Source organism: Staurois parvus, unplaced genomic scaffold (genome assembly GCF_062004578.1).
Source record: "Staurois parvus isolate SC_StPar_1 unplaced genomic scaffold, SC_StPar_1.0 ptg000046l, whole genome shotgun sequence".
NCBI classification, from domain to species: Eukaryota; Metazoa; Chordata; class Amphibia; order Anura; family Ranidae; genus Staurois; species Staurois parvus.
In genome coordinates, this window is record NW_028317842.1 from 152,838 (window position 1) to 165,998 (window position 13,161).

At 39.1% G+C, this 13,161-nt stretch overlaps 1 protein-coding gene across 1 annotated transcript in view; it reads right to left on the reverse strand.

The window, feature by feature from the left end:
• LOC149470416 (ribosomal protein S6 kinase alpha-2-like) overlaps window positions 1-13,161 on the reverse strand; it is a 55,351-nt gene that overhangs the window by 7,357 nt on the left and 34,833 nt on the right. Inside the window, exons 6-9 of the mRNA XM_089664213.1 lie at window positions 12,489-12,495; window positions 8,376-8,543; window positions 5,017-5,219; window positions 3,895-4,407 (exon numbers count right to left, since the gene is read on the reverse strand). Coding sequence (XP_089520339.1) covers window positions 3,895-4,407; window positions 5,017-5,219; window positions 8,376-8,543; window positions 12,489-12,495 — 891 coding nt within the window. The remainder of the gene's footprint in view (window positions 1-3,894; window positions 4,408-5,016; window positions 5,220-8,375; window positions 8,544-12,488; window positions 12,496-13,161) is intronic.

A 13,161-nucleotide genomic window follows, 5' to 3' on the forward strand; every position in this document is an offset into this window, starting at 1 on the left:
TGTATAATACATAAGGGGGGGGTATGATCTCCATGTATAATACATAAGGGGGGATATGATCTCCACGTATAATACATAAGGGGGGACATGATCTCCATGTATAATACATAAGGGGGATATGATCTCCATATATAATACATAAGGGGGATATGATCTCCATGTATAATACATAAGGGGGGGGATATGATCTCCATGTATAATACATAAGGTGGATATGATCTCCATGTATAATACATAAGGGGGGATATGATCTGCATGTATAATACATAAGGGGGGATATGATCTCCATGTATAATACATAAGGGGGGACATGATCTCCATGTATAATACATAAGGGGGATATGATCTCCATATATAATACATAAGGGGGATATGATCTCCATGTATAATACATAAGGGGGGGGATATGATCTCCATGTATAATACATAAGGTGGATATGATCTCCATGTATAATACATAAGGGGGGATATGATCTGCATGTATAATACATAAGGGGGGATATGATCTCCATGTATAATACATAAGGGGGGGATATGATCTCCATGTATAATACATAAGGGGGGATATGATCTCCATGTATAAATACATAAGGGGGGATATGATCTCCATGTATAATACATAAGGGGGGATATGATCTCCATGTATAATACATCAGTGGTTCATATAGTGAACTCGGTGTAGTTATTCATGGAATATCCGATTGCCTCTCGGGGGATCAGGAAGGAATTTCTTCCCTGCAGGAACAAATTGGATTATGCTTTTTTGGTTTGTTACCTTCCTCTGGATAAACTGTGGGTGTAGGATCATATATTTTTTTTTTTTTTGTTGAACTTGATGGACTTTTGTCTTTTTTCAGCCACACTAACTGTAATATGTAATTTTGTAACTTTACACTTTGTTTTGGATTGTATTGTCATTCAATATTATTTCCTGACAATTTCTATACTAGATCGGTCCACTTTAATTTATATACATTTGTTTTGCTTGCTATGTATCCCCTTTTAGGTAATTGGGTTCTTTATATTGATGGTTTTACTATTGTCAGCACTACTTCACCCTCATTTTTTCAGCCGAATGATGGCTACAACGCGGTGTTCCAGTTGTGGAAGGGCATCATATGACATCCTCCCAGAATGCACCCCACCATGCGCACCCCCAAAGACGCTGTCCATGATCACTATGAACACAATTGATCATATGGTGAGGTAAAAGGCCAACCACGGCATCCGTTTACCACCTGATCATATAACAATAATGGGGCCCCAATTCATCCATCCTATGTGAATGAGTATAGTGTACACAGTAACCCTACTCATGTAAATGACAAACCACAATAAAGACAAAGATACAAAAGACACCCCAGTGCTTGACAAGTCCTTTATTAACTTCTACCCACCCAACAACTGCACATAAATGGCCGGGTGGGAGCTTTCCTGTTCTGAGAGAACGGTGCGCTCCTGTGATGGCGGTGTCTGTCAGACACAGCACATCACAGACCAGGATATGGGCGCTGTGATTGGCCCTCCTCAGCACATGTTGGCTTTGTCCAATCACAGTCATCATTCAAGACACGTGTCTCTGTGTTGTCTTTACCCGCCGAGCTCAGTGAGAGTTCAGTGCGGGGGGGAGGGGGATGCTGCGGACCTGTGACAGCTCTATGTAGAGAACACACAGATTGCTGCCATCCCCACACAGTACATGAAGCACCATCTGTCCCTGTCCAAGTGTCACATCAACATCTGTGCCAGTGCAACATAAACATCTATCCCAGTATACCAATGTCACATCAATATCTGTCACAGTGTACCAGAGTACAAAACATCTGCAATTGTGTTCCAACCGCAACATCCACATCTATTGGTGTCCCGGTGGGTGATCAACATCTGTCACAATGTACAAATGGACATAAAAATCTGACAATGTACTAGTGTCCCACCAATAAATAAAAAAAATTAAAATGCCCCCATCCCCCTGTGTAAAGGGGAACGCACGCATTGGGGTCCTGTACACATATGTAAATGGTGATCGCACCACACATGTGAGGTATTGCCATGAATGTCAGAGCGAGAGCGATAATTCTAGTACCAGACCTCCTCTGTAACTCTAAACTGGTAATATGCAAAGGCCTGCAAAACGTTTTCTATGGAGATTTTTAATTACTGAAGTTTGGCGCCATTTCACAAGCGCGTACAATTTTAAACTGCGGCATGTTTGGTATCTCTTTACTTAACGCAGCACCATATTTTTTATTTTAAAAAAAAAAATTATATTATATTGTGTTTGTGTGCATTAAAATCCATTAAAGTGTATTTTTACTTTAGTGTGTAAAATAGTGTTCATAAAACGCTGCGGAAATACCATGTGACATAGAAATTTGCAAAACTGACTTCTTTATTCTCTATGGCCTCTACTAACAAAAGACATGATGTTTGGGGGATCGAAGTTCTAGCAAAAATACTGATTTTTACTTGTAAACAAAAAAGTGTCAGAAGACAGCCTGGCCTTAAAGTGGATAACGCCTGAAGGTTCTTCTTAGATGTTGGGCCTCTCTATGTGGCCTCTATGTGGCTAAGGCTGTGAAAAAGTCTCACACATGGGGTGTCGCCATACTCAGGAGAATCAGCAGAATGTGTTTTAGGGTGTAATTGGAAGCATGCCTATGCCGTGTGAGAGAAATAACTTATTATGAATTTTTTGTGGAAAAAAAAATATTTAATTTCCTCTTTTTCCAAAGAATTGTGAAAAAAATTACAACTTCACAAAAACTTGCCATGCCTCTTACTAAATACCTTGGACTGTCTACATTCCAAAAAGGGGTCATTTGGGAGTTATTTGTACTGTCCTGGCATGTTAGGGCCTCAAGAAATGAGATAGGCCGTCAGTACATCAGGTGTGATCAATTATCAATGATTGGTACCATAGCTTGTAGACTATAACATTCTCACAGACCAAATAATACGCACTGATTTGGGTTATTTTTACCAAAGAAATGTAGCAGTATACATTTTTATTAAAATTTATGAAGAAAAATATACATATTTGCAAAATCGTATAACAAGAACTTAGAAAAACAATTTTTCAAATGTGCGATCTTTTTCCATTTTTATAGGGCAAAAAAGTAAAACACCCAGTGGTGAATAAATACCACCAAAAGATAGCTCTGTCTCCAAAAAATGTTACCAATTTCATATGGGTACAGTGCTGCATGACTGAGTAATTATCATTCAAAGTGCAACAGTCCTGAAAGCTGAAAATTGGCCTGGGCAGAAAGGGGGTGAATGTGCCCAATATTGAGGTGATTAAAAATGAAAATCCCCAAAACGTTCCTCTTAAATATATCGCCAATCATGATGTCCACCACTATCCTGAGCTGTCATCAGCTACATAAAAAGAAGGGGGGTTAGAGGTGACATCATTGTCCAAACTTGCCCATGGCTATGTAGCTAGAAGTTACCGGCCATGTAAGTGAATAAGCCTGGTGATGTCAGTGGTTGGTAAGGATGAAGCTGGATCTACTCGCTACTTTTTAGCAACCATTGCCAGACAGAAGCAGTCACATTTGTCCACTCAAAATGCCCTAAACCTTCAGACGAATGTCTGAACAGCCACTTTTTAGTCTGAACTTTGGACTGAACACTGAGCTCATCCCTTTTCAGCAAATTGGTGTCTCTGCCATGTTGTCCTTCTGTGGCTCTGGACTTCTAGAATTGTCTGTAGATAAGACGTAAGACATGGAGCTGAGAGTAGACTTGATGGAAGCACTACTCTGTGGGGTGTTTTGGTGAGAAGCTTTACACAAGGGTTCTTTGGGTTGTACGGAAGATATGCTTTCTTTAGGATTTTCATCTTCTTTCCTTGTAGCTGAATGTGGATTTTCTTCTTTTCCAGCTTACATCGATGTATTTTTTGACTTCTGTAGTGTGACATCTTTCTGTGTGGTCAATGGCCAGAAGATTACCAAACATCCTTCTTATCTTAATGGGAATTCTTCTCCATGTTTCTGGAGGCTTATCCTTCTGGAAATTGTTCTGCCAGTTTACAAAACTTTTATAATCTGCATCATCAAGGATGGCCTCCTGCCATGGCATCTCTCCTGTAAGTAGGGAGAAGATGATGACACCAAACGCCCATACATCAAGGCTGCTGTCTACAGCTAACCCATCTGACATGGCTGCATTACACATCTCTGGAGCCATGAAAGAGGTGGTGCCACACCTTCTAGTTACAGTCCCTTTGACTTTAGTAAGGCCAAAGTCCGTCAGTTTGATACAATGGCACTCCCAGTCAAAAACTAAAATATTTTCTGGCTTCATGTCCAAATGTACCAGTCCTCTCTCTGATATGAATTGAAGGGCATCAGACATTTGCACAGCACACCGCTTTACTGCATCTTGTTCAATTCCCACCTAAAATTAAAAACAAAAATACAATTGTGAGATCACCCAAAAAATCCAAATATCCATACTAGACCCATAATCGTAGCATGCAGCCTGGCTAGCTAGAAAAGGGGGGATACGGCACCTTTTATAAATGTTCGGGTGACTACTGTGATTAGGAATAAGTAATAGGAGAGAGTAGATTCAGATACAGATAGACAATTATGAGAGAACATATAGATTAGTAAAGAGGATGTGGATGGGGTTATTGGGTTGAGGGTAGGGTGGGTCGGTAGGTGGGGGTGGGGTTAACGTTCGGGTAAAATGGAAGTATGTATATGTGAAATATTTTTGTAATTAAATTGTTCTTTTTGTATTGGAAAAACAAATAAAAGATATAATAAAAAAGGAATAAGTGATGGGACATTCAACATATTGGAGTTTTAAGAAAAAGAGGAAAATGTAAAATTTCCAATGGAGAAGTTCAATGTCAACTTAGAGAGTTTCCTCTCAGTTTCTGCTGCATCTCTGGGACAGGAAGTGAAGGGAAATCTCCCCCTTAAAGGAAACAGACAGCATAAAATAAACTGAAAGATATTTGAACTCTCCTCTACATAAAACTAAGAAACATGTACTTACATGTGGTATGATCAGGGAGAAGAGATCTCCAACCGGGGCCAGTTCTTGGGTAAAGGCGTAGTAGTCGTCGGTGGTGAAGGCGGTCCCATAACATCCGATGATGTTGGCATGAGATGATAGCAAGAATGAGATACTAAACTCCCGAAGGAAGGAATGCTGGCTGGTTCTTTTTTTGTCCAGGAGCTTCATTGCCATTGCTTGATCTGTGAAAATAAAAAGAATCTAACTTAGATGAAGAACTGGAAATTTGTAGCTAGTATTTATCTTCACTTGAGATTCTCAAACATGTTAATAAGATCTGCTGATCCCAGGCTGAGAATATATTATGCTTCATTTAAAGCTAAACCTCAGCCTTACTAGAAGACAGTTGTACAGGACCCTCTCCTGGACTGAAATGGCTTACTCTGATTCCACTGCACACTGTGAGATTCTCACAATGTGCATTAGAAGCTGCAGCAAGTCAGATAGAGCTCCGCCTCATATCCTGGCTGGAGGACATCCAGAACCATTACCATAGATTCCTCCACAGACTGACTGTTCCTGGCCCACATTTATCATCCATTGGATTTCTGTATTTTCCATCTTGGAGGCTCCGCATCACATGGGATCATTATCTAGAGTGGTTTGCAGGCAAATACAGCTTGCTAGGAACGTCACTCCTCCAGACAGATGTGCACATATCAAAATACTTTGGGGAGTGTAAAGCTCCTCCCAAGAGCCAGCCCACTGACTGCTTACTGTCCAAAATAAAAACCTTCCAACATGTATTAAAGTGGAACTACGCTGTATCTGAGCACTGCAATCCAAAAGGACTAATTCATTCATTTTTAATATTCAAAGCAAACTCCCCCATCCATCCATGTCTCCATGTTTTATTTTGCTGAGGAATCACATTTAAAAACTCCCCCTAGAATTTCTGTCTGTGGTCACCTTGAGTAAGGGGCAGATGATTCATGTAGCAACTACTTCCTGGAATCCATCTGCCTTTAGTTCAGGCATACAAGCAGGTGTGTGTGCTTAGCTGAGAACACCCCTCCTGAAGACTCCAGGAATGTATGACATCATTTGCCTAGGCATAGAAACTAGGAAATGACTAAAGACATGTAAAAAATAGTTTAAAACCAGTAAATAGAATACACTTTCCTATCTATTTTCTAATGCTAGCAGCACAAGGATAGGAAATAGTCAGTGTTGTTCAGAGAGTGAAGTTCCTCTTTCATGTTTTAAACTTTTTTTTATTTATAGAGATGTAATAAATTCTGGTATTGGGTCATATTTGCTCACTCCATATACTGTATCTGCTATTCTTCATTAATAGTGTTCCTCAGGGATTCTACTTTATTTATAAGATTGTATTGATTTTCACACAAAGAAAAATAAATCAATAAATCAATAAAAACTGTATGACATGAAAACATTAATATGGGTTATACAATTAGTTACAGCATAACAGTTCTCAGCTTTTACAGCCAAGATCAATAAGTCTCATAAAAAAAAAATATTCCTCAAAACCTTTGTGGGGTATAAAGACTAAAACAATCCCGGCTACGGCCACTTGGCTAACCAAGCAGCTTGCCATACCCCTTAGATCCATCACCATCAAATGTAAGTCAACTTGCCCAGCGACACGGCCATAGGCCATTACAGGTAACAATAACTACACGGAAAACCTGTTAATAGCCAAATGGCTCCTTTTATTGCAGAGTAAGTCTACAATTAGTGACTTCTTGGAAAAAGTCTAAATCTTCCAGATCACATTTACAAGCATAGGCATAAATATTTGTAGAGGATATTGAAATGGTGGATACTGGGGAAGAGCTCAGTGTTCGGTCCCAATGTAAGTTTGGACCAAGCACTGGCTTTTCAGATGAAAGCTGAACATTGAGAGCTTTTAGTATGGACGAATGTGACGGCTTCCAGCTGTCAATGGTTGCTAAGGAATGAAGCGGGATACACGATTGTCCGAGTATGACAATTGCCCCAGTCAGTGGTTGGTAAAAATAAAAAACTGCAACTGAAAGCAGCCTCTGAATCCTTAACAACCATGAACATCACCTAAGACATCCACTTACATGGCCGGGAATCCCCTGGTGGGGGGAAGGGGCTGGGAAAGGAGCCTTACGTCATCGCCTAAATACAGTCACAGAGTCATATTTGGGCAATGCCGTTACCATTATCCCTGCCCCTTACTTTGTATAGCTGATGACAGCCTGGGGAGCACGTATTTGGCTAGGGTTACCCACCGGGGATCGGTTGAGTGCATCAGGTCATCAGAGTTTTTCTTTTGGCAAATCATTGAGTGGTGGGCATAGTATTTGACACTTTTTGGGGGATTTTTTATTTTTTTACTAAGGGACTTGTCAAACATTTGGGTGTCTTGATTTCTCAGCTAAAACTCTTTTTTGTGAATGAGTAAGGGTACTATGTATTCCATACTTACTCACACGGGGGGCTTCCAGACTCCAATAAGCCCCCACAACCACTGCCAAGAGTTGTAGGGATGAGGCCCTTGTCTCCATCAACATGGGGCTTTGTCAGGGAAATCCCCTATGGCAAGGCAATCCCCATGTTGATGACATGTGGCCAGGAAGGCTGCATACTGACATTAGGGTTTGGTATGGATTTTTAGAGGAGACCTCACACAGTTTTTTTGTGTACAGTCTCTTTTAAAATCCATATCAGTACTAGTATTTATCTGCTGGGGACTTCATGTGTTGTTTACATTTTTTGTGAGGTACTGCCTTAAAATCCACAGCACACTCCAAAGTTCTGATATGCATTTTGGGGGAACTATATTGACCACTTTTTTACACTTGCTGCAGGATGTGCTCCAGATAAAATGACATTTACAAGACCAAATGTGTAGCAAAATGGGATATTTTTGCATTGGTACATGCTGCCCAGGGCAATGCCTACCCCCATGCTCCCCAGGGCAATGCCTACCCCCGTGCTCCCCAGGGCAATGCCCACCCCCATGCTATTTTTTGACAACCCCCTCCATATTAGCCCACAAGATGGGAATTTTTACATGGGCAGATCCAGCTCCTATTGATTCTAATGGTGTTTAGATTCTGCGTCCAAATTTCCTTGGATGAGAACAAAGGATGTCCGATCGGCTGCACTCCAAACAATCCACTTTATTGAACCAAGATAAAACCAATACAGACAGTGGAAATACAGCGGGGGATTGGCAGGTAAATGTGTTTCATTTACCTGCCAGTCCCCGCTGTATTTCCACTGTCTGTATTGGTTTTATCTTGGTTCAATGGTAAACACAAATTTCCTTGGAGTCTGCAGAAACTCCTGCCAAACCAAACCCCATGCAGTCCAGCTCCTCGCTAGTTGGCTCATTCACTCACCCATTTTCTTGTCCTTGGCCAATAATACTTTGCCATATCCGCCTCCTCCAATCTCTTTCACAATGAGATAGTACTCATGTACGTCTATCTGATGTATTCCTTGTGATGTGAAGGAAATAAGTCCATCTAGAAGACGTTCTACGTCATGGACAGCGGATGCCATAGTGTCTTGGAGAGCAAAAAGGGAAAAATGTGTTACGTTACTAAGCAGAAAACAAATCTTTCAAGAAAAACTAAAGACATTTGTCCAATATGAATACTGTTACCGGTAGTTTCTGTATATATCCATAAATATGAAATACTCACTAGCCCTCCACATCATTATATATATGACTCGGTGGGTAGCTATCATTAGCCTAATCTAATTAGACTAGTGGACACTTCCATGTATTCTATGTACCATACCCTCACCCCTTCTGTAATCAGATAATTAAAATTTTGCATGAAAAGAGTTTGGGATGGAAAATTTTAAATATTCAGGTGTTACAGAGCTTCTCCAGGTCAACGTACCCATGTGGAAGAAAATATATATTCAACATATATTTGAAAAATATTCTTCCCAAATATATTGCCATATATTTGAAATACTACAATTTTGGCCATATTCTCTATGTATATATATATATATATATTTACTGAAATTTATTTTGAAATATATTGAATATGGCCAAAATTGTAGTATTTCAAATATATGGCAATATATTTGGGAAGAATATTTTTAAAATATGTTTCAAATATATTTTTCTTCCATGTGGGTACGCACAATAAAAGGCAGCCAACCCTATTGGTCATGTAACAATGGAAGGCTCTGAAGCTGCTATCTGGAGACAAAGGAAGGCTCACCCCTATTATTTATATAAACAAATCATGGACCTGGCTGTAGGCATCCTCCCAGCTATTATTTAGCATATTATCTGGATCTAGTTGAACACCCCATGACCTTTATTTTACATACAGTTCATTATATTCCCCCATCCCAGAAGCAGATAACTAATCAGAGAGATAGGTTGGAGTTAATAAATGTGTGATCTGTCTAAAATATATACAAGATTATTTACATCTGCCAAAGGGGGTTTGAAATATAACGTACTGTATATCATTACCAATACTAAGTATGCTTAATAAAAGTTTAAAGTCTAAAAACATTTTCCTTTCATTTGGAATATGTACACACATATAAGTGATAATCATCACCTTTTGTACCGATCAGTGAAATAATGTCTTCCATCTGGACAGACTTGTGTGGTAGACATAACATTGAAGCAGAATAGCTAGAGCTCTACAAGTTCCTGACCCTCCTATACATTCTGAGATAATTCCTACATATTGTTCTATGGCTTCCAGCTGTATTTATAGTACATCTTCCTTAGTCAATCCATGCATAGAATGGGCACTTTGGAGACTATGAACATAATCCACTGGATTCAAGCTTGACCAAGGGCAGTAGAGGCAGCTACACCCTGTAAGAGGGAATGGTGAGGAGCAGGCTCAGTAGATCTTCCCTATATAAGAACACGAGGTTCATTAGGGTCTTCCAACAGTTCTTGTACAGTAGAATTATTTAATATCACCATGTTGTCTGGGCACAATGCACAGCTTTTTAATGAATGGAGGGACTTGTATCTTAACAAAATGAAAATATTCATTTTACTCCATTGGGTGGATCATACAGCAAAACACTGACTGAATCAGTAGGTCTGTCAAAAATAACCAAAATGTATTTCCCATCCAATACAGTAATAAAATAAATAATAGACATAGTTCAGCATTGATGGGAAGGTGTATCTGCTGCCAGGAACACCTTAGTGACCCTAAAATTCCTGGAAGAAACTACAACGTAAAGACTAAACATACCAGAATGCCTAGTTTCCAGTTATATTGCACAAAATCAGGAGGATGTACACAGAGCTCAGCCAATTAAGAAGTGTCATTTTAATCAGAAAATAGTTTTCTCCTTTTGTACCCAGTACAAGACAGCAGAGGCCATGCTAAAAGATAACAGAAGATATGAGTGAACCTGCCCTGAAACTTCCCTAAAACATTCCCCCCAAAACTGTGAAGTCCCAGAATGACCCTCAATAACCATGAGTGATGTCAGGACATCCAAACACTCAATAGTCACATCCCTTCTCAGGAACCTTACAAACATTTTCAAGGCATTTTCCTTCTCAATGATTTAGGTTTTTATATATTTAATATACACCTCATAAATCTCTGCAGGATTATTATCAGAATGTTCATTAAATAATAAAGATCCATTGATTGGTTAGATGAAAGTGACCTTACCTCAATGTGGTGGAAGATTCAGTTGAGATGATGATGGATTAGGTTTCCTCAGTATTCGGTTCCTTTGCTGATCAAAACTGGACACGATCACCAAATCTGCAGCTGTGTTGTAGTAGATGAGTAGATGGGACAGGGTCTCTGTAAGTAGAGTTACTGATCAGAGGAGGGAGAGGCCCGCTTTATACAAGGGAGATAGGTGGGGAAGGCAGAGATTGGAGGATTTCCATCAGCTGACTTCTAATGGAAATGTTGTGTAAATGACTCCAGATTATTATTCCCAATTTGCATATAAACAGGTATTCTAGGGAATAGGTGATAGGGTAAAACAAGATGAAACCCAAATAATTTACAGAGTTGTAAAATAACAATTTTCACCATTTGAAGTATACAATAGCAAATTATTTTTGTTTTATAAGATTTCATTTTTTTACCTGATTGATTGAAGACTGAACATCTAATACAAGAGAGAGTACTAAACAGATCATTTATCGAGAAAAAAATCTCCTTGTACATCAGCAGTAGGTTCTTGCTGTTCTTTTATACCATTATGTCTTATGTCCAGTAACATTGTACACCAATGGATTTGGTTTAAAAAGCATTTTTTTAAAAATAAAAATAATAAATAAGCATAAAAATGTAATCGGCATAAAATAGGTTGCAGAACCTGTCAGGATAGAAATATTGGAGCTGCTATGTCTGGATTTATTTCTGGAGATTCATCTCCAAACATCCCGATTATTTCTTCACTACTTGGTGGGTCATTGAGCTTGAACAACCATGTGTATATCAAGTCATGGAAAATTTCATACTGATGATGTTCTGGGTGAATGTGTACAAGAAGGTGGTCATATTTGCTCATTACATGTGAAGAATCTGGTTCCATCTTATGGATTTTGATTTACTTCCCTTCATCTCAATGTAGATCTACAATTCTGAACTGACTGTATAAAAGCAACACACTTGCCTGTTACCTTCCCTATATGTTACTTATTGTTCATCAGGGATACCTACTGCATGGAGAAACACCTGAAAATCTGAAATGTAGTACAAATTCAAACTACAACAGCTTAAAAATGATGGTAATTGTAGGACACCTGAGATTGTGTTATTAACTAAAATATATACTTTGGTTTCACTTTAAACCTGAACAATGACTGCAGAATTGAGAACTTTTACCCCCAGGACAGAACTGAGCATCTCAATGGTGATGGGCTTCTGAATTGATATGTTAAAGAGGAGGCAGAACACCTGGCTGAGGTGTAACTGCCAATACTGTTTCCATCACAATGGCCATGTTTATGGAAGTTGTCCTCCATTGTTGGGACTAGGGGTGTCCAACTTGGGCCCTCAATGAATGCCAAATGTGCATGATTCACTCAGTATAAGAAGGGACATAAATACAACACATACAAAGATTAAAAAATAAAATAGTGTAAAATATAATAAATACATTAAATAAATATTTGTACAGAACAAGCAAACAAAAATAAACTTTCCCAGCACACTTACAGCAAATGAGTAAAAATCAAACCATTATGTCTAATTATCTGTGTTATAAACAGAGGTTTTAGTTGCACAACATTTAAATATATGTGGAAGCCGCAGTCTGCAGTCAGTCATAGACTGTAGTCTGGGAGATCCTCCATGTTGGAGGCAATAAATAAATTATGGACAGTATGTCTGGAGGAAGCCTGCATGTCCCGGCTCCAATTCCAGCAAACTAAACCAAAATGGTGACCACTCCAATTTATAACTAGCTTTCTAAAGAAAGGTGCACATGGAAGGGCTTTGCAAACAACAAACATCATTTCCCAGAGCAGAACTTACCAGCCAGCTAAACAAAAAAACTGTCTAACAATTAGCATTACAAAGATACAAGTTGAACTACATTTTCAAATATGTCGAAACCAAATGTTCTCCCACCAGGAATACACACTCACCAGACTAAATTGACTACTTTTGGGTTTGGCAATATTTGTCTGGTCCAGCGATTCCCAATCTCAGTCCTTACATACCCCCAATAGGCCATGTTCTGGTCTCCCTAGGACAATAGAGCTCTCATAAATTCCAGCCATTGACAATTATTTACAGCACCTGTGCAAGGTGAAGGAAATCCTGAAAGCCTGACCTGTAGGGGGTACATGAGAACTGAGGTTGGGAACCCCTGGTGTATACTCTGGAAGATCTGTCTATATTTATTGAAGTAAAAAGGAACATTCAATAAATTTTGCAAAAATAAACTGATGGGTGTTAACCCTTCCCTACAGTAACACGTGATATGTATGATCTGCAGTGCCGTGTGTTGTTCATTTGGAATGGAACCCCAACACATGACTCCATTATTTTGTATGCCGGGGCTGATGGGTAAATTCTCTTTAAAATAAAATGTGAAGAACAAATCTTCTTTTCTAATGAAATCTATTATGGTGTACATACAGTAGAAGCTGATGGGCAAATCTTGTTTATCTTTGTCAAACAATATTATCCTGCATTACTGCGT